The 20,696-nt window shown below is 37.2% G+C and overlaps 1 protein-coding gene across 1 annotated transcript in view; it reads left to right on the forward strand.

Moving 5' to 3' along the window:
* VWA8 (von Willebrand factor A domain containing 8) overlaps positions 1-20,696 on the forward strand; it is a 336,899-nt gene that overhangs the window by 113,849 nt on the left and 202,354 nt on the right. Inside the window, exons 15-18 of the mRNA XM_040623208.1 lie at positions 2,389-2,557; positions 4,774-4,851; positions 11,989-12,104; positions 19,446-19,552. Of these exons, the coding sequence (XP_040479142.1) occupies positions 2,389-2,557; positions 4,774-4,851; positions 11,989-12,104; positions 19,446-19,552 (470 nt within the window). The remainder of the gene's footprint in view (positions 1-2,388; positions 2,558-4,773; positions 4,852-11,988; positions 12,105-19,445; positions 19,553-20,696) is intronic.

Raw genomic sequence — 20,696 nt, forward strand, 5'->3', positions numbered from 1 at the left:
GCCTTTGTATTTCACGCCAGTATATTAAATCACCTGGAAGTACATGGCAGATCCTCAGGAGTCCTCTGCTTTCCAACTTTCAGACGTGGAGATCCTGTCGTTATCAGGAAATGACTTTCCATATGACCTATTTATATGTAAGGAAGCCTTTGGGGGACCTAGCAACACAACGGTCCTTATCCTGTTATTCAGTAGTTTGCTGGCTGTTTTTATAGTCAGCGTACACTTCTCTGCCTGACACATCAACTGTCGCAGAATCTGCCCTCTTTAAATTGGGCCAGCTTACTCGTGTACCCTGCTAGAATCAATACCAAAAAGCAAGCCACAGACAGTGTATGTGCTAAGCAATGATCATCACCTATTTAAATTCAAACCACCTAGCTTGCTCTCTAGTGGCTAATTCTCATGTTAATTGCTCTTTTAGTCCTAAATTTATAGCTCAGCTGTGGTACCTGCTTCCTGATCTTTTGGTTTAAATCCTTAAATTGGACTTCCTCTTTTGGCTTACGTGTTGTTGGATTTTGGCTTTGTTTATTCCCTGATTTAGTATCCTTCATTATCTTGAGTAAGAAACTACATCTGCAGATTTAATTTTGTGTAGTCAAATCACAAAAAGGCAGCAGTGTCTCTCCCACCTTCTTTTGTCCCAGCTAGGAAAGAGGGGAGGATCAAGGATGAATCCAACATCTGTTGTTGGGCCCTGAAGCTGAGTTTTCTGGAATATGGCAAACCACCTGGCAGAAGTGGAAAATGGAAGAACCTTCCCTTTTAGCTTTTAGATCATAGAATTTTCTGTGTCTAGATTCTCTTGTGTGACTATCTAATTGCTGGCAGTCCTCAGTGATCATGCTATCCTCAGGACTTTCAGACCCTGCTCATGTTGTTATTCTTTCCTGTTTTCCCAGAACAACTCCTCTGGACAGTTCATTCCCATGCCCTGCTTGAATATCTGTAAATAAGGATTTTTTTTTTTGTCCTACCTAGAGAAATGAAATTATATCTGGTAGCTTTTATGAATACTTCTAGACCTTTCATATGACCATTTCTAAAAATTGCTTTTCCCTGGTTTGCAAATTATGTTGTGGCCTCTAAAATTACAGATCATGTAGTCAGGGACTCAGTGGACCTACCTGTTTTATTGGGAGGGCGTTTTCTTATCTTAAATCTTCAGAGTACTTATCTAATTCTCTCCACACATATTGTACCTCCTAATATTCTAGCTGCCTAATCACTTAACTGTTGGGTTCTATTATAATAGTTAATGCCAGTGAATAGCCAGTTATGCACCTAAATTTTTATTTTTGTGAAGATTTTGGCAGGTGTTTGCGTTTTATCTTTTCTCTCTCGTAGCAAGGGTGATATTACCCTCTAAAGTTATATTTCCACTGGGGTTTGGAGTGCAATTAATAAGAACTGACAGTATCACCACATGATTAGATCACAAGAGGTGTCTAGTCTGTTCTCTAAAACATACTCAAGTCATTTCACAAATGGTGGGAAGTCTTACCTTATTCTTCTATGTGTCCCAAAATATTTACATCCTCAGATTCCCTAGCAGAGATTTATAAAAGAGAGCACTTAAAAAAATCACAGTATTTCCTATAAAATGAGAAAAGAGTGAATTATATAAAAGTTTAATTTTCTCTATCTTTTGAAGACCTAAAGTATTCTTATTGTCAATCCAGATTTTAAATTTAACCCACCCCCTTATGCTGCTTAAATTTTCTGTGTTGTGAACAGTGTTCTCATCCTGGATCATACTCCTTGGTCTTTCTATGATTGATGTAGAGTGGGTTCCTTGCAAGACAGGAAATTTTGACAGGATTTTGAATAAAGAAAAGGAACCTATGTAATGAATATGAACTGGATGGGATTTTGTTTCAAGGGACTACGGAGGCATAACAACATATCCAAGACAGTGGTTTGTACAGGGATGGAGATCATCATTGGAAACAAGACATCATGTTTTAGCAGTAGGTGATTCTTTTTTCTTTTTTTAAAGGTTTATTTATTTATTTGAGAGAGAGAGAAAGGAAGAGTGCAGTGAGTTGAGGAGATGCAGAGGGAGAAGGGGAGTGAGACTCTCAAGCAGATTCCACACTCAGCACAGAGCCCAATGTGGGATTCGATCTCTTGACCCTGAGATCATGACCTGAGCTGAAATCAAAAGTCGGACCCTTAACTAACTGAGCCACCCAGGTGCCCTTCTTTTTCTGTTTTAATAATAGGTTCTTAGGACATCCTGATTTTTTTCAAAGCTTGTTCTTTGGATAATAGCCTTAACTATATTAACAGCAGTAGGCATATTGTTGCCTAGGCTTTAGCTACCATGACCTCAGTTGTAATATGAAAGTTTATGTTTATTTGTTTTAATTTTTCCCCTTTTAGATCCATTTTTCCTGTCCACCCCTCCTTCAGAATCATTGCCTTGGCAGAACCCCCGGTTATTGGAAGCACAACACAGCAGTGGCTGGGACCAGAATTCTTAACCATGTTCTTTTTCCATTATATGAAACCACTTGTCAGAAGTGAAGAAATTCAAGTGATTAAGGAAATGGTAAGAGTAAGGCTAGCTCTAGCCTGTTGCCTTCAGCTGTTCCCTTTTCTTTCAATCTTTTTTTTTTTTAAAGATTTTTTAATTTATTTGACAGCGAGAGAGGGAACACAAGCAGGGGGAGTGGGAGAGGAAGAAGCAGCTTCCTGCTGAGCAGGGAGCCCAATGTGGGGCTTGATCCCGGAACCCTGGGATCATGACCTGAGCCGAATGCAGACCCTTAAGGACTGAGCCACCCAGGTGCCCCTCAGCTGTTCTCTTTTGAAGGTGCTCTGACACCTGTCGCAGCAGAGTTGGACCTTTCTGGCTTCTTCCCATTTACTCCCAAATTTCCTGATAGAGTGGTTCTCACACTTCAGCATTTTCAGAATCATCTGGAGGGCCTGATAAAATGCAGATTGCTGAGTCACTAGATCCGGGGCGGTACATGAGAATTTGGATTTCTAAAGCTCTTAGGTGATGCCCGTGCTGCTGATCTGGGGACCACACTTGGAGAACCGTGGATGTAAGCTGTCTCCACTTTCCTCATGTGGAGGCAGTTTTAGGATTCGTTCTCCTTCTATAATCAGCCAGAGATGACTAATTTAAGTTCCTACTATAAAGGGAGGCCAAATATATTTTAGTTCCTTAGATTTTAGAAAATACGAAGTCGTCCTGTCCTGTTCCCCTCAGTACTGTGATGTATCCTATACTTACCCGATTAGTTACCTGGTGGCTTGCAGTATACATACTGTGTTATTTCAATGTCTATTTTAACTAAAGTTCTTCACACTTTTGGAGTTTTAGAACTACATTGTTCAATGTAGCACCGGGCACATTCAATAAATTTTAAAAGTTCAGTTTCTCAGTCATATTTCAAGTGGTCAATAAACACATGGGGGCTTTTGGCTACCCTATTAGACAGCATAGGTAAAGAACATTTCCATCATCACAGGAAGTTCTGCTGGGCAGTGTTGTTCTCAATCACAAATAATTAACTTTTTACATAAATGCACTCATCCCCTTTGAAATACCAGAACAAGCTGATTAATTTTAGGTCTTGTGAGCATGGTGGTGGATAGCGCATAGGCTTTCAAGTCAAACAACTTATTTTTAAATGCCAAATCTGGGGTCTGGGTGGCTCAGTCTTTAAGCATCTGCCTTCAGCTCAGGTCATGATCCCAGGGTTCTGGGATCGAGTCCCACATTGGGCTCCCTGCTCAGCGGGAAGCCTGCTTCGCCCTCTTCTACTCTCCCTGCTTGTGTTCCTCTCTTTCTCTCTGCCAAATAAATAAATAAAATCTTAAAAAAAAAAAATAAATGCCAAATCCACTCCATATCAGCTTCCAGATCTTAGGTAAATTACTCAACCATAGTTCCTTCATCTGAAGTTGGGGATAATACTGCTTCTTATATCACAGGATTTAATTTAAAGAATGAATGAGATAAAATATGTACTGAAAAGAATGTAGAATTTTCAAGTCCTGGTCACGTAAATGAACAAAGAAACCCTGAGCGGTTTACTTCTGAAGTGGTTACATTATACCATTGTTCTAACATCTCTCTGATCTTTTTAAATTAAAATTATAAAATATGTCATTGTTTCAGTTTAATTTCTCATAATTTAATTCAGTTAAGTATTTAATTAGATTAACAGTGTTACAGTTCAAGCAACCAGCATGTGTTATTTAGGCAACTGTTCTTCAGAATGCATTGATAAGCTGATTACTACCCTTAGGTATGTGGTTTCAAAGTCCTTGAAAAAATGAACAGCGTGAGCATCCATTCTTTGTTGCAGGATACCTAGTTGGTTTGGTAGATTACTACTAAGTGAAGGAGTTTGGTTTTAGTAAGAAAAAATGCCTAAATTAGGAGTTAAAAAAATCATGCGGAAGCTAACAAACAGGGAAATAATTATGAAAAGCTTTTTTATGGGTACACTTTATGCCGGTTTTTAATTGAGTTAGAGGCTCCTTTCAGTTTTATCCTGGTGATGGAATTGTAAATGAAGAGTGGCTTGGTTTTAACTACGTGATTGTTAAAGAGAAAGCAGAGGCGGAAGTGTTCCCTGAGAAAATGCATAAGCAAATTTATTGAGGAGTTAAACATGTTACCTATCACCAGGGACTTCCTAAAAATATAATTCTGATATTGTTTGCCGAGTAGCCAGAATTTCTGGTTGATTGATCAGATATCCCCACTTACTCTTTCTGTCTTTTCTTAATTCTGTCATAACATAGGTCCCAAATATACCTCAGGAAGCTTTGGACAGATTGTTATCATTTACACACAAACTCAGAGAGACACAGGATCCCACGGTAAGTCTGGGCTTTTTCCCATAGGATTTTTTGTTGTTGACATGCTGCTGCTTTATGTTCTCAGAGTTTAATGCTTTAAGATCTATTTTTCAAGCTGGTATTTTTATCTCTTATGCTGTGCTTTGCCCTGTGCATATATTTTACTCTTTCAGTGATTTGAACATTGACTCCAGCTACTCATGGCTGGTCTCATAAAGAAAACTAGCTTTAGAGCTTGGTGATCTGGGGGTTCAGTTCAGGCCCCCGATCTCCTGTGCTGAGCAATCTCATCTAGTCTCAAGGCTTCAAGTGTGACTTCTGTTAATGACATCTTTCTCTTCAGCTCCTAACTCCTCTTTTCTTATTGTTTCTCTGTTTCTAATTGTGTTTCCATCCTGGGATGGCGTAGAGGCAGAAAACTTTCTCCTTCCTTCCTTCTAGGTTCTCTTGCTGGCCTAAGGATTACATTCACATGAGGCAGACTAACAGGAGAAAACCCAATTTAATTCTGTATGTACAGGGGCCCCATAAAAACAGTAGTCTTAAAGCAGTGACCAAAGCAGACAGCTTTTATACCTTTTAGATAAACATTAAATTTGTAAAGAATTGGCAAAACAAAGAAGTTTGGGTTTGAGGTAGTAAATTAGTGACGAGGTAACCAGTTTCGTTTATATTACCATCTTGGTCCTGTGTTCCCTATTGCTAGCAATAAGGATGCCTTCTACCCTCCTGGGACAGAAAGGGTATCTTTCAGAGGGAAGATTTATTTCCTGTTTTTGGGGGACGGAGGAGGGTCAGAATGTCCTTCTTGTACTGGCTTTTTCTTAAGTAACTTTAATTCAAACTAATAAATATGTCAAAATGGCATATTTTGGGGTGGCATACCCTGCCCTCCCACCCTTTTTAAAATTCCTTGCATAACTTTTATTTTAGCATTCACAGGTGAAAACACTTTTGCACTATAACAAAAATTTTCCCCTGTTGTCAAAAGTCCAATACGCTCAATATAATTCATGCTCTATCGGGAGTGAAATGAAAAGGTTATTTTTCAACCTGAGGTTTTCAAGCAATAATTAATATTTTAAAAAGACCAAGGCAAATTACATATTTGCGTACAAAGGGATAAAAGGACTAACGAAAATGTTACTTGCTTTGAGCTGGAATTTTAATACTGAAGCCTGGTTATATCATGCCCATCTGAAGCATGATTGGTGATTATACATGCATTTGGATAGCAAAAAATAAAGAACTAATTCTTTAATAAGTGCAGTTTGGTAAGCAGAGTCTTTTAAAACACAAGGCACATGGGGAATAAAAAAGAGGAACTTGATGTTTAAAAAGTTAGAAACCACTGCATATGTTAGAAGGATCAAGGGCTGTCACTAACTCTGAATCTCAGTGTTCTCATCTCTAAAATGGGACGTGCCATCTACTTCATAAGGAGGTTGTGATGATTAAACATGAAAACGTGTGTGAAAAATCTCTTCCTTAGTGGCTGGTTAATAAATGATAGTTTCTTTCCCCTCCCGGCTGGATACTGGGATTGCTGTAAATCCAACATGCCTTGTACCACTAAACTGTCCTTCCCCTTTAAATCTATTGGTATTTCTTATTTAATTTTCTGGCTGTGTTAATAATCTGTCTCCTTGCTTTCCTGTGATCTCCACTTAACCTGAAAGCAAATCTCATCAATTTAACATCATGATGTCTCATCCATTCTCGTACCTATTGCCAGTAATTGTCCTAGTATTTGGTTTCATAATCTTTCTCCTGGAACATTGCCCTTTTGACTGCCCTCACCACCAACAGTGCATTCCTCATGTGGCCCTGGATTACTTTCCTGGGCCTGTTGTAACAAATTACCATAAACTGCTGGCTTATAACAACAAATTTATTTTTTCACCGTTCTGGATGCCAAAAGTTTGGAATGCGTATTACTGTTTCATCGAAGCCGAGGTATCCTCAGCACTCCCTCAGGGGCTCAAGGGGAGAATCTGTCCCTTGCCTTTTCCAGGTTCCAGTGGCTGCCAGCATTCCTTGACTTGTGGCCTCATTATCTTAATCTCTACCTCCATCTTCACTTCACCTTCTCTTCAGTGTGTCTGTTCAGACCTCTCGATGCCTCCCTTTTACAAGGATATGTGTGATTGCATTTAGGGGCTGCCCCAATAATCCAGGATAATCTCTTCATCCCAAAAACGTTTAATGTGGTCTGCAGAGTTAACTTTGCCATATGAGGTAAAATTCATAGATTAGGATGTGGGTATCTTTGGGGAGGGGACCATTTTCCAGTTATCACAGACCCCCTATTAATAATCCCTGGGATTAATAACCTCGTCTCCAATCTGTCCTTTACTTTTCTTTTGTGTTCTTTTCAGCTACACCATTCTCTTTCTTGTTCCTTGAACCCACTCATGTCTGCCTCAGGGCCCTTGGCACTCAGTGTTTCCTCTGCCTAGGTTGTTCTTCCCCAGATAACTGCAGGTTTGCCCCCTCCCCCGTTTGAATTTGCTCAGATGTCCCCTTTTCAGCAAGGCCTACCTGAAGCACTCCATTTAGATTCACATTCCCCCACCCCCATTTCATTCTTCTCTCTTTTTCTGCTTTAAAGTTCTTCATAAGGCTTATTATCCTTCGATATAATACATCCTTTACTCACTTTTTTTAACTGCCTATTTTCCCTCACTCAAATTTAAGTTCCAGGATAGCAGGGGGTTTTGTTTGGTCCCCGCCGCATCCGCAGCATCTGGAGTTTTGCCTGCTATGTAGTAGACGCTCAACAACTGTCTGTTAAGTAAATGAATGAATGACTCATCCGTAGTATCCCTGGAGCGGCCTTTCCCAAATCCAGCTCCTAAGTTCTTCCCCCTCATTACACTGTTAAGGGATGAATTCTTCGCTTACAGACTGAAGGACAGCCTGCTAAATAAGCATGCCCGCCCAGTTCCGTCTGACTGAGGCCTTCCTAGCCTCACTTCCTCCAGCTTCTCCTGAAGCACCCTCGGCCCTCCCGCACTTCCCTTCTTCCTGCTTGCTAAGCCCAGCACATACCCAGATGCCTCCGCTTCTGGGGACGCCAGAATGCGCTTTCTCCCTGGCCCCTGTCAGGTCTGTCTCAGCCTCAGACAGAAGGAACCTCTACCTCCAACCTGCTCTCGTGACACTTGACGTACGATTCTGCTACCGACCTGCCGTGGCTGTATCACAAGTTTATTTTCATCTCCTCAGTTAGTATTTGAACCCCTTGAACACAGTGTGGTTTATTCTTCTTTCTCGTTTTCCAGCCTGGTGCCAGGCCCCTAAGAGACACTTAACAAATGTTTGATGGATGAATGAATAAAGTGATTGATTAATTACTAATTTATTAACACATTGTCCCTAGAGTTTTCTCTCCCTAAGAACAGTATATTTTCCTAAAAGAAATAACTTTAAGAGGAGAAAGAAAATTTACTGAAAAAAATTTCTGATCAGATCCTTCATATTTTTAAGCTGAATTATATTATTAATGATGTTAATACAAAAAACCCCTTGAGCTGTGCTCTTAAACTCCATAACCATGGTAACTAAGGGAATGTGCTCATATCCTCACAGTCTTTTTTGCAAGATAAAACTGCAGTTAGAAATTTAATGTTATAAACGTTAAACACATTAGGAATTTTTTAAGTAAAGTGCGTTCTCAATTTTTAATTGATAACGTGAGAGCAGAAATAAGCAAACCCTTTATTCAACACTTAAACGGCTTAACATAAAGCTTTGTTATGATTTTTTTTTAATACTGGATATTATCATAAAGCATTTCGGTATTAGCAACTGAGAAAGCTGGTATTTTTCAAATAACGAGATGTCCTTACTGATCACTGGAATGAAATGTGAAGGCTGAATTCGGTGTCGTTCTTGGATGAGGCTAGAATAGTGTACGCAAGGAAATTATTGTATGGTTTATTGGGACTCTTCTCATGAGAATCCTCAGGTTGGAGTCATTTGTCAAACATTTTCCATTATTAAAATAGGAATTATTTGTGGGCCCACATATTCAGAATGGGAATTGCTGAATCCTATTTAGCTTCTGATACTTTAAATCATACTGGCTCAAATAACCTTTTCCTCAATTCTCCCCTCCCTTCTTTCTCATATCCATCAAGGGCCAAGTTCTCTGAAATATCTCTACTCTTTTTTGCCAGTAACCTTACTGTACCTTATCGTTTTATAGACAGATCATTGCAGTAGCTTTCTGTTTCCTGTCTCAGTTCTCTCTGTCCTTCAGCTACTTTGCATGCTACTACCAGACTAATCTTTCAAAACTCATATTACCACTTTGCACATAACAAAGTCCCGTTGCCTTTAGGAGTAAGGCCAAACTCCTCCAAGTGTCAGTGCCAGGTCTTTGTTACCTAGGAGCAAGTTTTCCACCAAGACCCTCTGGTAAAGCTGGGCTGGCTTCCTCACATTTCTGCATCTATATCTGTTCCTTTTGCTCTCATGCCTTTGTTCATAGCATTTCTTGTGCCCACTTGAACATTTTAATTTTAAGCCCCTCTAGCAGTTGTCAAGTGCTTCACTTATTTTGGCATTAGATTATATGCTATTTTGAATTGCAATTTATGCTTTCTTATATTTAAATATTGTCTCCATGTCTAGAATGCAAATTTGTTGAAAACAAGGATGAACCAAATGTTTGCTTATAAATGAGTTCTTTGAGACATAGAATGTGTTTTTCAATAGAAAAAGGGATACAGCATAAATGGCGATCATGCTCCCAACCTAGTTCCCAAAGGACCATTTAACCTATGTTGTAGCTGAGATGAAATACTAATCACAGTGCACCAGCATCTCATGGAGCTGCAAAATACACACAGGAGGGGAAATCCCTGCGCTTTGTTCTTCCTTGGGACCTACCAAGATCACCTTAAGCGAAATGCTGAAACAAGCCAGTGTGCAGTATGGCTCTGGCGTCTTGGCACCCTCCCACTATCCATCCTGAAGCCTCTGCTAACTTCATGGAGTCCTCCTGTGTGTTCCCTTAGGGGCTCAGGGCCACTGTATTGCCCCCGTCACCCCCGTGACATTTTACCCTGGCCTCTTCTGCCCTCCTAAAGGGCTAGTTGCTTCAGAAGTTCTTCTGTCTCCTGGTTTTCAGTTAGAACTACTGTCTCCTAATGCTGCTGATCTAAACTAGGAATTAATCCAGTAATAATCCGATGCATTAAATTCATACTAAAGTGCAGGTCACATCCCCTTCCTATGTGAGATTTTTTTTCATTTTGAAAAGGCTGACTTTTAACAATAATTGCTGACATTTGTTGAGTACTCATGTCTGACCTCTACTAAGTGCTTTAGAACAATTTTCTTTTCTCTCTCCTTTTTTCTAGTTTCAAGTTTTTATTTTAATTCCAGTGAATTAATATACAGTGCAATATTAGTTTCAGGTGTGGAATTTAGTGATTCATCACTTATATACAATGCCCAGTGTTCATCACAAGTGCCCTCCTTAATCCCCATCACCGATTTATCCATCCTCCATCCACCTCCCCTCCAGCAACTCTCAGTTTGTTCTCTATAGTTAAGAGTCTGTTTTCTGGTTTGCCTCTCTTTTTTTTCCACTATGTTCACCTGTTTTGTTTCTTACATTCCACATATGAGTGAAATCATATGGTATTTGTCTTTCTCTGACTTATTTTGCATAATATTCTCTAGCTCCATCCATGTCACTGCAAATGGCAAGATTTCATTCTTTTTTATGGCTGAGTAATATTCCATTATATATATAGACACCACATCTTCTTTATCCATTCATCAGTCAGTGGATATTTGGGCTCTTACCATAATTTGGCTATTGTTGATGATGACGCTATAAACATCAGGGTGCATGTGCCCCTTCGAATCAGGATTTTTGTATCCTTTGGGTAATATCTAGTAGTGCAATTGCTGGATTGGAGAGTAGTTCTATTTTTAACTTTTTGAGGAACCTTCATACTGTTTTCCAGTGTCTGCAGCAGTTTGCATTCCCACCATAGTATAAGAGGGTTCCCCTTTCTCTGCATACCCGAAAGTAGTTGTTGTTTTCTGTGTTAATTTTAGCCATTCTGACACGTGTGAGGTGCTATCTCATCGTGATTTTGATTTGTATTTCCCTGATGATGAGTGATGTTGAGCATTTTTTCGTGTATCTGCTAGCCAGCTGGATGTCTTCTTTGGGAAAAATGTCTATTCATGTCTTCTGCCTATTTTTTAACTGGATTATTTATTTTTTAGGTGTTGAGTTTGGTAAGTTCTTTATAGACTGTGGATACTAACCCTCATAACAACCTTAAAGGTGAAGGCATTATTGTCACCAACTTAAAGATGAGAAAACCAAGGCTTGAAGATGTTGCATAATCCACAAAGCTAATACATGAGAGCCTGATTTGTCTGATTCCAAAGCTGATAAACTTTTATCAGTCATTTCATTACACTGCCCACTAAGATAATTTCAAAATCACATTAACAAATATTTACTGGTACTCACATATCCTGAGTTTTATACTAGCAGCTCTATTAATGGGATTTCCGGGGGTTTTTGAAGAATAAGAAAACAAAGTGAAATTCTTCTGGCTGTATGAGGGAAGGATTTCAGACTGCAAGCTGCCACCCAAGAGACAAACTGGTTGACACCTCTGTGGTCAGCAACCTAAATTGTCTACAATTCCTTTTCTCCATTTCAGAAGCCTTAGATTTACCTAAAGCTCTAAACATTTCAGGCTATCTGAGCAGTTCAGCTTTGTGTAGGCAGGGAAAAAAAGAACAGATAGTTAATTGTACATAAAAGCTATTTGTAAGTCAGGTGTGGCCTGTATTACATAACATCTTTCCTCCGTCCACCCTCTTCTCCCCTCCACCCCGAAAACATGTATGCACAGCACTTAGCACAATGAAAACGCTTTTATTAAATTTAACTGTTAAACCCTTTTTATAGATTATTTTAAAAAAACTGTCTTTAAAGATGCCTTCAGTGTAAATTGGTTTTCATTTATTTTTATTCGTAATTCATTAACAGTATATATGTATTTGAAGTTTGGCCTTGTCCTTCAGGAATAGTGAATTCTGCTTTGATAACCATCTGAAGGGACTCTCAGCAAGTTCAAACAAGACTCTTAACAGGCTGTCTTTGCCTTTTGATAGGCACAGTCCCTGGCAGCATCATTTTCTACCAGACAGCTGTTGCGGATTTCTCGTCGGCTATCACAGTACCCTAATGAAAATCTTCACGGTGCAGTTACTAAAGCCTGCCTTTCCAGGTAACCATGTTCCCCTTTCTCACTGAATTCAAGTTTCTGGGTCTTTGCTAAAACAGTAACATATGTTTAATTAATAGTATCCACAGGTCTGGAGAAAGTATTGCTTAAATATGTAGCTATTTCAACCTCAACGTTCAGTTAGAACCTATTTTATCCTACTTAGGCATAATAGCAATTTAAAGGGATATTTTGTAGATGAGAAAACTATTTAAGTCACTTGCTTAAGTTAGAGAGTAGTAAATAAGTAAAAGTGGGTTTGGGGTTTGAGTGCTGGTTTGTGTGACCTCTGAGCTAGTGCTCTTCAACATTACACTGAGCACCTCCCAAATTAACATTGGAACTTTCCATGCTTGATAGTACTGTCCTGTTGCGTAAATTTAACAAAATGAATATCTTTTCAGTCTACGCTAATATTTTTTATAATTGTTTGGAAATTATTATAAAATATTGGCTTATAGAATTTTCTTACAAAATCACACTTGCATGAAACTGTTTTAAAAGGGAATAAAAAAAGGGGGGGCAGCGCCTGGGTGGCTCAGTCAGTTAAATGTCTGCCTTCAGCTCAGGTCATCCTAGGGTCCTGGAATGGAGCCCCACATCTGGCTCCCTGCTCAGTGGGGAGTCTGCTTCTCCCTCTCCCTCTGCCCCTCCCCACTGCTCGTGCTCATGCTCATGATCTCACTTTCTCTCTCTCAGATGAATCAATAATCTTTTAAAAAATAAAGAATAATAAATAACAATGCCCAAGAAGCCCAGAGATTTCTTTTAGACTCTTCTCATGTGATCTGGCAATTATTTTTGTGGTGGCTATGACTATTGTCCATTCGTTCCTTGATATAAAAAAGGAATTAAAAGAACCTATTTTCAGCTTAGGAGAATCTGTAATTGCCCTCTATCAACCTCCAGTTTAGCTGACAGTTTTTCCTATAGTGAAAGTAAGCTTCCTGTGTTGCAACTTAAATTTGTTCTCTCTCCAGCTAAAATGAGGCTCCCTTCCAGTGTCTTTAGAGTAATTTTTTAGAAAACTGATAATTATGAGAAATAATTTTCTTTTAAGTAGAAAAATATTAGGCTTCCAAATGTAAACTAGAAAAAAAGAACTTCAATTGCTTATTTTTCAGGATCATGAACTGAAAAAAATATAGACAAAGAGATAGATTCATTACCTACCCAGTATTTTCTTAGTCAGAACTTGGGTATAGATGTGTCTTAATAGAAATAAATAGTCAATACTAAACAACGTAAACAGTTTTGGAGCCTAAGGGGAAATAATACTTTGGATATTAGAGTGAAATAATCATACCCAACGCATTCTACAGACTGTTCCAAAGAATAGACAAATAGTGAAAACAGCAATTCACTTTGAGTCTGGTATAATTTTGATACCTCAACCAGACAAGAATAATGTATGAAAGGAAAATTATAAATCATGAAATAATCCAACTATATATATATATTTTAAATCATGAGCAATTTTAAATTATTTCAGGAATACAAAGAAAGTTTAATATTTTGTTTTTTAGTTCACTATATTAACATATTAGAAAAAATATTTTTAAAAAAAATAAAAAGGATTTGATAAAACCCAACAACCAAGCTTAAAAACAAACTAAGTTCTTAAAAGACTAGGAGTATTCTTAGTACCATAAAGAGAAGGAAAATTCTTCAATCTGATAAGGGGTATTACAAAAAATTTAGAACAAACATCTTTATGATAAAATACTCGTATTTCCCTTAGAGTTAGGAACAGAACAAGAATGTCCCCTTTTTGTACTTTTAGCCAGCGCATTTGCCCAAAGTTATCTGATTGACTACATAAAACCTTCAAGAGAAACTATATATAAGTCATTAGAAAAAAATAGAGTTTAGTGAGATTACTTATAGAACCAAATCAGTGACATTCCTATATTCCACTAAAAATCAATTGAGGAAGTCTAATTTTTCAAAATAATCCCGTTAAAAATAGTAGTAGAAAGCTTTGAGCACCTAAGAGTAAATCTAATGACATGTAATACTTTTATGGAGAAAAGCAGAAGTCTTTATTGAAATCTGTAAAGGACTTAAAGGGGAAGCTATACCAAGTTCATGGAAGGGAAGCTTCAGTCTTGTAAAGCTATTTTACTCCAGATTTTATATAGATATGATCTAATCAAATGCTACTAACGTTTTATAGAATTTGACAAGCTGATTTCAAAATTGGCATGGAAATAATAGCAAAGGAAATTTTGAGGAAGATTAAGGAATTGTACTTTTTCTGTCAGATACCAGGATCCACTATAAAGCTATATTCATTGTTACAGTACGATGTTGGTGCAAGGAAAGACAAATAGACTATTAGAATAGACTACAGAGACTGGAAACAGACCCACACATCTGTAGGAAGTTAGTATTTATCAAAATTAGCATTATAAATCATGTGTGGGAATGGATGGACTTGTCAATAAATGATTTAAAATAAAAAATATCCATTTTATCCCATACAAAAAAGTAAAATCCAGATATACGACAGAAACACTATAAGCTACTCTACAAACTAAGAGATGTTTGATAAGATTTGTAATCACAGATGGATTAGTATTCAGGGACTATCAGGTATACAAATTATTGAGGTGAAAGAATCAACCCTAAATGGGCAAAGGATGAATAGGCATTCATGGAAGTTAATTCAGGTGACCAGCACACATTTGAAAAGATGCTCAACTTCATCATTAATCAGGGAAATGAGATTTAAAACAATAATCAGCTATCGTTTCATACTTTTATAATTTTTACCTATAAAAATTAACATTTTTTGTGAATAAAAGAAAATGGAATTGTATTACTGCTGTTGAAATGGAAGTCTCATCACTTTGGGGTTATGTCACAGTATCTCTATGCCTAAGTATATTAATACTCTTTGATTTGACAATTCTATTTCTTGATATTACCTCAGAAAGAGACTTAAATGAATGGATAAGGAAGCATGTGTAAGAATGTTGATTGCATCATTGTTTGTAACAATGAAAAATTGAAACAACCTACCTGTCCCTCAGTAGGGAATGAATATATAAATTGACAAATTATATAATGTGATACTAAACAGTCATTAAAATGAAGTAGATCTGTATGTATCAATCATGATAGTTTAATATCAAGTAGGAAAAAAAGCAATTTGCAAGAGGATATTTGGTATACATTGCCATTTATAGAAATGTTAAATACAACAAAAATGCAACATATATATATATATATTTTTTAAGATTTTATTTATTTATTTGAGAAGGAGAAAGCGAGAAACAGAGCACAAGTGGGGGGGTGGGGCAAAGGGAGAGGGAGAAGCAGACTCCCCGCTGAGCAGGGAGCCCGATGCAGGCTCAATCCCAGGACCCTAGGATTGTGACCTGAGCCAGAGGCAGATGCTTAACTGACTGAGACACCAGGCGCCCCAATGAAATATATTTTTAACTTATATATATATATCAGAATAAAATATATATATATTATATATCAGAATATATATATAATATATCATATATTATATATATGAATATATATATATCTCAGAATAAAAATATGGACAGGAGAAATACACACCAGTTTCAGGGTGAGAATTACCTCCTGGTATGGAAAGAGATTAATAGAATGCTTAATAGTCTCTGTAGTTTTCTGTATGCTTAAAATATTTCATAGTTTAAAAAAATTAAAAAACTTAAAATTACTTCCTTTCAAACTCATAAATATTTCACTGAATTAAATAGCTAACTTTTCCAGTGTTATCAACTGACCACGTTAAATTCTGTTTTGTTACCACCCTATTACACTTTGCAAAAAGTGAAACAGCTATCTTGTTTATGCATTATCTGTTGACTTTAGCAAACCTACAAACTCAAAAACCTTTTTTACTAACCTTCTATTCATGATAGCACAATCACAGAAAGCGGAAAAAATCTTATTGGTGCATAAATTTCTTTTTTCTTTTTTTAATGACCTCATTCCATATTGAAGCAATGAAAAGAAATTGAATTTCACAGAAGTTTTTTTTTAATTGATATATTTATGAAGTCTATTATTTAGCAAACTAAATCAAAAGAAATCTTCTAGTGTAAATTTGTTCAACATTAAATTTATTGAATATTGGCTTAGCTTTTAAAAGTCTTATTAATTTAATTTTAAAATACTTTTCATTTATGTGTTATTTGTTTATTGCCAGTTGAGTTCATACTGGAACATTTCTTCATCTGAGGGAATGATTCCCTAGTACCTCATCCTCATCTCTAAAATATGTACACCAAGTCTTCGAGCTAGATGCGTAATTCATTTTCTGGATAGTTGAAAACCTAAGAAACCAAGGGCAAGGAAGATACTACAAGATTAGGAAGTTACCAGATATTTTATGTTCCAAAAGTTCTTTTATTATGGAAGCATTAACTAGAAGTTCCTATAATAAGAGTTCTATTCCACTCAAGTATTTTGCATTCCATTACAGTATTTACTTATAGAAAATGTTGGGGTGATGATCCTTTAGCATAGAAATTTGAGGCAGAGCTATAAGAATTAGAAATGAAGATTAACTGTTTCTGACATTGAAGTAATGGGAAATTTTCCCATTCACCAGAAACTTAGTTTGCATACAATATTTTTTAAGAATTCCCTTGTGACATAAAATGAATGACATCTACTTTAAAAAAAAATTGCCGTTCAGTGTTTTAAGGCTATAATTTCAGAAACCTAGATCTTCTTTAGGTTTTTCTGTTATTCAACTTACTCTGTAAGTCTAGCTGATCTGAATTATTTTTATGGGCCTTTGAAAAATGTTTGATTCCATTTATCTTCCAGATATCTTGGTTAAATGAAGTATCTTCAAATACTTGAAATTTGTTAATAAATTTTATATGCCCTATTTTCTTTTAAGTACTTCACATGTCTGAATTAACAAATAAAACCTTCCCGGAAAAGTAAATTACTCACAAATATAATAAACTAACTTTATAAATAGGATGAGCCATAAGCTATCTTAAATATTCCAGTGCTGTTTATAAACTTAAAATTTAAAATCATAGGTATCAATTAATTAATTACACACTCTAAATAGAAGCCAAAGACTGTCTGATAACCCCTGAGACCTGCAGTCTTTTTCTCCTACTCTTACTACTAATAGCAACACCGTCTTTCCTGCCCTGGTAATTTGGGAGCATCCTCTATCCTTACTCTAACTTCTCATGCTATCATCCTGACAGTTCCTATCTTACTCTTTATTCCTAAGATCGTATCTCACTTCTGTGACAATGACACAGTTATTTGAGTTAGCCTAAGGTAACTACTTCTGTGTTTCCCATAATGTGGTTGAATCTTTCTTTAGTTTTTTGTTACAACCAAGACCATAGAGACTGGAAACCCTCCAATTCTATTTTTGCTGGTAGTAAATGAATGTAATGATGATAATGATTTTCAAAAGGCACTGTGATGCTCGGGATGGTAAATGCCCTTGAAAACTTTACAGTAGGATATGTATTTGCTTTTATTCCAGGAAAGTAGGATAGACAGAGTGATATTTCATTCATTTACGCACTCATTTTACAAAAGGCCACAGAAGGAGAGGAAAAAGCAAGTAGACAATATCAGTGAACAGTGGGAAAAGAAGCCATTAACTAGAAAAAATTGAAATCTAGAAAAAATTAAGGTCGACCTCATAGTACCTGACATACTTTCTCGTCATTTGTAGGGTGAGTCAGTATCTTTTAAAATGTAAATTCTCGAGGTAAATTTATTTCAACTTCCATAGTACCTCTGATTATTTGGTAGTGCTGTCTGGATGTGAGGTTGAAAATAAATCTGAAACATGTTCAATATCAGTAGGAAAGAGTATCATATTGGCAAGCAGTGTCTGTCACTGACATTGGAAGGGAGGCATACGTGCCTTTTTTTCAGTTCTCTACAGGCTTTGGAAGGCAATCTAGAAATGTTCCAGGACGGGGGCAAATGAGGATGTATTGAGAGCAGACTATATAGATGTGAGGGGTTTCTGGGAATAGCACACAGTCTAAGCTTGAAAGTGGTTTATTGTCAATCAAGGTAGTCTGACAGGAAGTAATGGAGATGCAGCTGCAGAGCATAATGTCACCAGGCCAGACTCTGGTTTATGGTACAGTGGAGAGAGGCAGGTCGGGCGGGCATGGCGCCAACACAAGGGCTCAGGAAACAAGATAAAAGCCCAGTTATTGGGTCTGAGAGATAAAATGAAGCCTTGGTTTTAAACAAGGCAACAATCTAAGAACTATGATGAAAGGTCAGAGATGAATGACAGTAAGTCTTACCTGATGTTGAACGGATGAGCTGCTGACCTGGAGTAATATAAATCCCCCCATCATAGCCTGGAACCAAAATGAGGAGGTAAGTGGGAGATAGGGTCAGCTATGTGAATTCTGTCACAGAGACAGGAAATCCATCAGTTCCTCACATGCTCATTCTTTTGCCTTCTCGCTCACACCAGCATCTCTCGTATTAGAGCTTATACTCAGGGCTGCGGGAACCACCACGAAGGATTTAGAGCTATGGAAAACCTAAGAAGTGTGATATTCTTAGTATGTTTATATGGGATATCGTGGCACATAGTGGTTAGTTTATAGTAGTATAGCACAGGTAATAAGTTAAAAATCATTTCTGTGTGCTCAGTTGGGATCATAAATTCCAGATACAACTTTATTGGTGTGGGTGGGAAACTCCATTTTCATGATCTCAGCCCCTGATGTTCATACAGTCTATTTGTAGATGAAGAGTGCCTCTGTCATTCACCAGATTGTTGCTTTGACAACATACATGTAGAACAGACAAGTAGGTATACTTTTTAAATGGAAGGAAAGACCAAGCTGTATAACGCTAAATTGAATAATTTGTGTTAGAAAGTAGACATCATTAATCTACTTCCACTAATTTGAATTTCTGATTGCCAAGTTGGAGCTTGTTAAAGGGTTATTTTATCTATTTAAGAAAATTTGATAATCCAGTTAAACAGTTAAACAAGATTTATGAGGTACATATACTAAATCCATTTTAAAAAGCAAGTCATTTTAAGTCTTGTCCTGTAAAATGTATATACATGAATACTGCTAATTACATGTAAGTTTTATTAAAGGAGATCAAACATATTCATCTTCACAGGTACTTGAAGTTTATATTTATTTCAACATTTTTTATTATTTGGATTTCATAGCTCAAGACTGAGCTTCCTTAATTGGTTGTCTTGAGATAGAGAGAGAGGAAGAAGGAGAGAGAGAGGGAGAGTTTGTGGGTGTAGCTGCCAAAAGATAGTTAGGAATCACAGAAAGCTTTGACTTTATCATTCTGTTCTCCCCACCCCACCAGGTTCTTACCAAGCCTTGCAAGGTCGGCATTAGAAAAAAACCTGGCAGATGCTGCAATAGAAATAAGTACTGATAATCATCAGGAACCAGAACTGGAGGACTACAGATGTAAGTATTTACTTGTTTCTTTTTTAAGTGAAATAATAATTATCAAACATTTATATTATTTATTATTTTAATTTCAGTAAAAAGTGGTCTTGTTTACCATCTACTTTATGTATTGCGTTGAAGAAATGAATCTTTTATTTATTTATTTTTAAATTGAAATCCACTTATAAATTAAATCTTAGAATATTTCCTTTATTTCGGGGCACCTGGGTGGCTCAGTTAGTTAAGCATCTGCCTTCAGCTCAGGTTGTGATCTCTGGGTCCTGGGATTATCCCTGCTTAGCGGAGAGTCTGCTTCCCCTCTCCCACTACCCCTCCCCCCTGTGCGTGTGCACGCATGCTCTCTCCTTCTCTCTCAAATAAATAAAATCTTTTAAAAAAAGAATATTTCCTTTATTTCAGTGCATACCAGATACATGTCCTCCTCCAAAGAATCACAATTGACACAGACATACATACTCAAGGCTCTGAGAATTCCTGCTATAAAGAAACTTGCATGATTTGGTTTTACCTTTTTTTTTTTCCAAATATATTTCACCATAGAATCTAGAATTCTGTTTTCTTTGTGCAACATGTACATTTTGAGGACCACTAGTGTCCTGTGGGATATGTTCAGAAAACTGGTATAAAATAAAATAATATTCAGAGTACTATTTCATGCCTTCTTACTCTTTCCATTTCCACTCATATTGTCTTTTGTGGTACTTTTCTTCTGGATAACCATAAGTATTTTGAACTTTGGGAAGTTCAGCTCTTCTATAGAAGTTCCCTATTCTTCAATTAGAGCACAACAAAATGTTCTCTACTGTTTGAGATAAGTACCTGTTCTATCAAAAATCTGATGTGGGACCCCTCTCTAACAAGGACTTATTGTGGCTCTCTTTGTAGTAGATGTTTTTAATAGTTGGGGCAACACTGAGACAGGAATTTGGTGTTAAAGAAATGAGATGGGGGCACCTGGGTGGCTCAGTCATTAAGCGTCTGCCTTTGGCTAAGGGCGTGATCCCGGCATTCTGAGATCAAGCCCTGTACCAGGCTCCTCCGCTGGGATCCTGCTTCTTCCTCTCCCACTCCCCGTGCTGGTGTTCCCTCTCTCGCTGGCTGTCTCTCTCTCTCTGTCAAATAAATAAATAAATAAAAATAA

Source organism: Ursus maritimus, unplaced genomic scaffold (genome assembly GCF_017311325.1).
Source record: "Ursus maritimus isolate PB19 unplaced genomic scaffold, ASM1731132v1 scaffold_10, whole genome shotgun sequence".
NCBI lineage: Eukaryota > Metazoa > Chordata > Mammalia > Carnivora > Ursidae > Ursus > Ursus maritimus.